Genomic DNA, 6,383 nt, shown 5'->3' with positions numbered 1-6,383 from the left:
TTTCATAGAGATTTTTGGTTGATAAGACCGATTTGGTATTTGGTATATTTATTTCCAGACGAATATTAAGGGAATAGTGCTGGTAGATGAAGATTTTTGGTGCTGTCAGAGTTGAGAGGATCATGTAAGGGGGATTAGAAAGGCTCCGAGAACCGAGATTTCATTATTTTAAATAGTTGGGAAGAGTCTTTTCCTGAACACTATGGTACTTCTCTCTTTTTTCTTTGGAAATAAGCTTTGGACTATATAGGTGTTTTTTTTTTTTTTTTTTAACAACTTTGGACGATATAGGTAACTGAACAAATATAGACATTTGATTGACTCCAATAAGCAAACGATGTGGACTTACAAAGTGAATCAAGCACTCAAGGATCAACAAGAGATGACACAACTCATTTAATGGTCTACGATTGGGTTTTGGAACACATGAGGTTATATCTTTCGGGGAGCAGTTTTTCCAACTTTGGTCTGGAAATTTAGTGTCATCAGGTGATGGTGGCTGCAAAGAGGAAGCGAGTTGTTTTACCTCCTATTGTAGCCTCTAAATTTTTCCCTTCATTTATGTCTAATGGTTTCCAAGTAAATTGGTTACAGGGGAAACAAGCCATGCCTCTTATGCTCTTTCCTTTGGTCATATAAGAAATATGAGAGGAGATTTCTCCTGTCAGTTCATTGGCTTACTAGAAAATTACTCTTATGTTAATTGGTTGGGGTAGGTATTAATATGGTACGTTACGGCCAAGTTGTGTTTATATATCATAGTAGAAAAATAGGTTGAGACAGACATATACTTGTCGATATAACAACTCTGGAATCAGTTATAGATTCACAGAACAGATAGGTATGAAGGTATTTTATGTACAAGATTTGGTTAACAAGGTGGTCTTTCATTTAGTGAGGATTTTATTACAGTTACACATGGCAACGTTATTTTGGTTTAAAGGAGAAGCGAAGGGTTTGTTATGCTGCACAAGGGTTCTAATAAAGAAGACAGATGAGGAACTTACGGACCAGAGTTTTGCAAAGTACTTATTGAATGACATTTGTGTATTTCGTGTTGTGTATGGAACCTTTTGGAGCATTTATTTGCCTGGTGATGTAATTCACTACAGGCCAAAAGAACAAGATGTATCTTTTGGACAAAAAATGCGAGTAAATGAATTTTCATCTTCTGGTTTAGCATTGTTTTACATTGTTCTATGAATATTTACTTGAAGTTTACAAAAAAAAAAATATTTACTTGACCAAATTAAGATTTCAACTCCACATATGATAATATTCATAAATATGGTATTTACTTGATAAAATTGCATAGAATCTTAACAAAAAATTACTTAGCAAACTTGATTTTTCATTTCTACATATTACAACATTAGAATTTGTAAATTTTAAACACGGCCACATTTATACCAATTTTCAACTTTCATGTGAAATAGTCAATGCTCCATTGTGAACATATGATTATAATCTTTACCACTGCAAAATGAATATAATAGACAAAAAAAAATTCACCAATCAAAATTTAGTTTTTGGTTGTTATTGGTTATCTCTCTTCAGTTCAAATCATTAGAAAATCAAAACCAATGCAAAATGAATAAAATATTTACCAATCAAAATTTAGCTATGCACTTCAAATGTGTGTGTAAAAACATAGAACTTCTTTTTGAAACAAACATCTAAACTCTTTATATCAACATTAGAAGGTATTTTGTGAATGGAACCTTCAATACTTCATCTGATTTTTGATCTATCTCCAGTTATATGTCTATTTTATTGACATATATACAATCATCGCAATTATAAATGTCACTAGATTACAAATATTTTAAAACAAATAGTACTACATTAAAAAAGAATTACATATCTTTTTAATAACAATTTTAAAAGTAAACAAATTCTGCGCTACGGTCAATATCAAAATTGTAAATTATTTGTCAAAGTACCATTAAAAATTATCTTTTTATTAGAACTAAACTAAAAAAAATGCCCGGATCATAATCATTAAAGATATTGTAATATTCAACAGACTTTTAGTTTAAAGTTTCCGAAAACATTTTTATTTTATTTATATTCGAAAATATTCTTATTTTAGATGTATATATTATATTATAAACTATCATATATATATATATATATTGAGAAAGTACTTATTGGTAAATGATCCAATTTGTAACAGTAATTAATCCAAAATATACTTATATTTGATAAATAGAAACTGAATCAAAACAAACAAATATGTTAAGAAACAATAACTCCCGACTTTACTCTTCTTTACATATAAAATATATTAATAAAATTAAATTTCTATGGAAATAATTTGAATTTGTTCACTATTTATTCAGTTAATTAATTTCATAAACATTACTTATATAACTTTGCCATAATTCTAGATTTTTCTTAAGATTTTGCAAGGATTCTAAACTTATTCTACAAGTGTTATTTCCTATAAATATAGCTATAAACCTATTTTAATAACCAAAATGCCATATAGTTTATAAATAAAAATATCCAGAACCCTGAATTATATGAATTACCTTATTTCTAAAATCTGAAAAACTACAACCGAATCGAAAACTGAACGGATATCCAAATATTTAAAATATAATAAAAAAAAATATATATATATATATATCTCAATATAATTTATAAATAAAAATATTCAAAACCCCGAATTACATGAATCACCTGATTTTCCAGTTTTTCGGGTTTAACTCAGATTTTTGGGCGACTGTTTCCGATATTTTTAGCTCTAAACACCAACTTAAACCCCAAACTATTTTTAGTTCGGTTCATTTGGGTTTTATAAAAAAATAAAATCCTGAATCAAATCCAACATTGATCTGATCTGAGAAATGTATGGTTCCAAAACGGATCCTAACACTATGAAATTTGAAAATTAAATAACCCGAATAGGCAGGAATATAAAACCTGAATATCCATCACTATGAGACATCAAAATCAATTACTCTTAATTATAGATGTTAAAAATCAAATATTAAAACTCAGACCAAAAAAATTAGTAACTTTTAAATTAAAAAATAACAAAAATATTATTTCGCGCTTTTAAAGTGCGGATCAAAATCTAGTTTTCCATTAAAATTGGACTGTGAAGGAAATCAAAAAGTAACTTAGCACAATATTATAGTTTATGAATTCTCACGATTAATGTTATTTATATCATATAAATCAAAATTTTAATTTAGTTTTAACTTTTACCTTTTTAGCTTTTATGTTGAACTAGTTATCTGCAACCTTTGTATTTGTGTGCGTGAATTGTTGTTTTGTAGTTAGCAAAAAAATTGATTTGTATAAAGAAAGAAGACAGAGAAAAACGTAAGTGTAGTACATCTAGGTGAAAATTTCAGTTTCTTTTATTAATTTCATTTAGTTTTTAAATGGGAATTTCAAAAAGTTATCTTTATTCTTTTTTTGCAAGAGTTCCTTTATTCTTTTTTTGCAATAGTTCAACCAGTCAGTGAAAACAGGCCCTTCGTTCCGATGTTAGGGTTACCAGTAGTCACCACATTCACACTTCCGCTGAACTTCGGGACATCACCGTTGATATTGTTGTTAGACACATCTAGTATTCTAAGCTTAGGCAAAGTGGTAAGCTCTGTTGGTATACTTCCGGTGAGGTTGTTATTAGAAAGATCGATCCATTCCAAGGAAGTATAAGATTAGCAAAACTCAGAGATATCGAACCCGTGAGCTCCTGATTATATAGGCTAATCCCTATAATGTCACTTTCATAACAATTAATCCCGAGCCATCTAACACACGAATCATTCCCTTTCTAACCCTTGGCAAGCTTCAACGGAAATCCAAACGACTCAGCTATAGAAATCAATATCTGGACTTGTGGATCACACGGAGTACCAGGAGTCTCCTGACAGAATCTACCCGAAATTGCATCAACTTTGACTGAGTTCTGGAATAACGGCATCGGTCCTTGAATGTAGTTATTACTTAAATTCACGACAGTGAGATTTTTGAGAGCAGTGAGCGACGGTGGGACAAGGCCGGTGAGGTAATTATCTCTAACATCGAACAGTTTTAGAGACTGCAAACCAGAGAGATCAGGGATGAAACCTGAAAAGAAATTATCTCGGATATTAAACTCGACGAGAGAAGTCATGCTCTGTAACACCGAGATTGACCCGTTGAGATGCTGCCAGTCGAGATAGAGTTGCTCTAACGACGAGCGTCCTAAGCTCTCAGGCAACCCTCCATAGAGATTGTTCCGAGATAGCCTTAACGAAACGAGTCTCGGGAGCGTCTCAGATCTGAAGAAATCAGGAATCAAACCTGTGAGGCTGCAGTTGGCGAGGGAGAGATTCTTGAGAGACGTCGCTTCCTTAACGGTCTCAGGAATCCCCCACGAAGGGAAAGGGTTGTTGTCAAGGTACATTTCTTGTAATGAGTTCATCTTGGAGAAGAGAGTCTCCGGATTCGAGTTGAAGAGATTGTCTTGAAGATTCAGCGTCTGTAAATGCTTTAGACCAGAGAGATCAGGGATGGGACCTGAAAATTCGTTGCCTTGCAGATCAATCTCGACGAGAGATGTCATGTTCTGCAACACCGAGATTGAACCGTTGAGCTTCTGCCCGTTGAGATAGAGCTGCTGCAACGACGAGCCCGCCAAGCTCAAAGGCAACACTCCGTGTAAGTTATTCCGAGAAAGCTTTAAAGAGGCAAGGCTCGGGAGCGTCTCGGAGCTGAAGAAATCAGGAATCGAACCCGTGACGTTGCAGTTGATTAGAGATAAGTTCTTGAGAGACTTCAATTCTTTGACAGTCTCCGGAATCTCCCAAGCAGGAAAGGGATTGTTGTCGATGTTGACTTCTTGTAGCGAGTTCATCCCGTAGAAGAGGTTCGTCGGCGCCAAATCGAAGAGATTGTCGTGAAGATTCAGCGTCTGTAAATGCTTTAGACCCGAGAGATCTGGAATTGAACCAAAGATATCGTTGGAGAATAACTCGAGGACGACTGAGCTCAGTGAGCTTCCCGATATCAGGATGGAGAGTCCCTTGGATCCCGTTCTGCGTGAACTGGATCTTCGTGACCCGGTTGCTTCCGTCGCACTGGACGTGGTCCCATTCGCAAGGGTTAGACTTTGACCAGTTGCCGTGTGATGTGAGTTTCAGACTCAATCTGAGGGTTTGCATGATTGTCGCATCATCCTGAGAAGTGGCGATGTTCAGTAGGGAGAGGAGGAGACAAAGGAGGCCCATATGAGATCTTGTCATTTTCACAGGAAGAATGAAACTAGTCGAGAGATGGAATTGGCAGAGATAGAGGAGAGAGTGATGTGTGTTGACTACTCGATAAGAGAGAGTTGTGTCTGGATTAGAGAAACTGTGTCTATTAATAATTGATAAAACAGTACTATAACATAGGGTAAATATTCATAGTCAAACGACTGAGACTATCTGATATGTTGATGTTTGTATTTATCCTATGTTAATGTTTGTATATATCCTGAATGATCATATTTTAAGTAAGAATTGACAAATTGAATGAAAATTTGGTAACTCTCTGACCACTTTTATGGTAAGGAAACAAAAAAAATATCTACAGATCAAGATAAGAAAAATGTCTTTGATTTATTATTCTATTGCCTATATCTATATGATTTATTTTTGCCGCATTTTTGGATTCCACTAAGAATTAAAGAATCAAGGATGGGCATGAATAATATGTTATCATAATTTTAGTTTTTATGATTTATTCCATATTTTTACAAAAAAAAATTTTTATTTTTTTTATTCAAAAAGTTATTGATATCTAAAAATTCGGGTACACAAAAGTTTTATAGATATTTGCGACATATATTTACACATATTTTATACACTTTTTCAATACAATTGAATCTAGAAAACTATAAAAGTTTGTTTAAAAATATATTTTACATAATATAAAGAAAAAATAAAGATTAGCAAAACTATATGTTCCATATATTTTAAAATTAGTTAAAATGTTCATATAAAACATAAAATTTAGAAAATTGAAAATTTTGTAAAGATTTTATATTCTTTTCGTAATTTAATACTTTTATAAGTAATTTCTATATAAATTTGTATGTTATAATAATAATTATATAAATTATATATTTAATTGTAAATATATATTACATCTCCACTATGAAATTAGTTTAACACAACAAATGTTTTCTGCAACAAACTTAAATTCTCCAATCATTCTGCTAACAACAGAACTATCTTTGAAAGTACATAGTCTGAACACGACATAACCACATGATAAATAACTTGATATGTACCAAGCATAACTATAATTAACCTTTGAGTATTCACGTCTAGATGATCTTACACATAGCTGATTCTTTCTTTCCTTGACTTAATGAGTTCTTTCGCCAATATATAGAA

At 32.4% G+C, this 6,383-nt stretch overlaps 1 protein-coding gene across 1 annotated transcript; it reads right to left on the bottom strand.

Annotated features, from left to right (window-relative positions):
• Positions 1–3,793: 3,793 nt before the first annotated feature.
• LOC108829608 (receptor-like kinase TMK3) lies at positions 3,794–5,246 on the bottom strand. The gene is made up of 2 exons (XM_018603234.1): positions 4,985–5,246; positions 3,794–4,941 (listed from the first exon to the last, which is right to left on the bottom strand). Exons 1-2 carry the CDS (start codon positions 5,244–5,246, stop codon positions 3,794–3,796), a joined length of 1,410 nt encoding a protein of 469 aa, XP_018458736.1.
• Between the last annotated feature and the right edge of the window lie 1,137 nt (positions 5,247–6,383).

Source organism: Raphanus sativus, chromosome 4 (assembly GCF_000801105.2).
Source record: "Raphanus sativus cultivar WK10039 chromosome 4, ASM80110v3, whole genome shotgun sequence".
In the NCBI taxonomy this organism is placed as follows: Eukaryota; Viridiplantae; Streptophyta; class Magnoliopsida; order Brassicales; family Brassicaceae; genus Raphanus; species Raphanus sativus.
This window is presented reverse-complemented; position numbering and strand designations above follow the sequence as displayed.

What these genes read in the sequence shown, in the direction of transcription:
- LOC108829608 (XM_018603234.1), bottom strand. Translation starts at nt 5,246, where the DNA reads ATGACAAGATCTCATATGGGCCTCCTTTGTCTCCTCCTCTCCCTACTG. An exon ending in GAAGCTCACTGAGCTCAGTC is followed by an intron (nt 4,942 to 4,984) that starts GTCCTCGAGTTA and finishes GTTCAATTCCAG; the next exon opens with ATCTCTCGGGTCTAAAGCAT.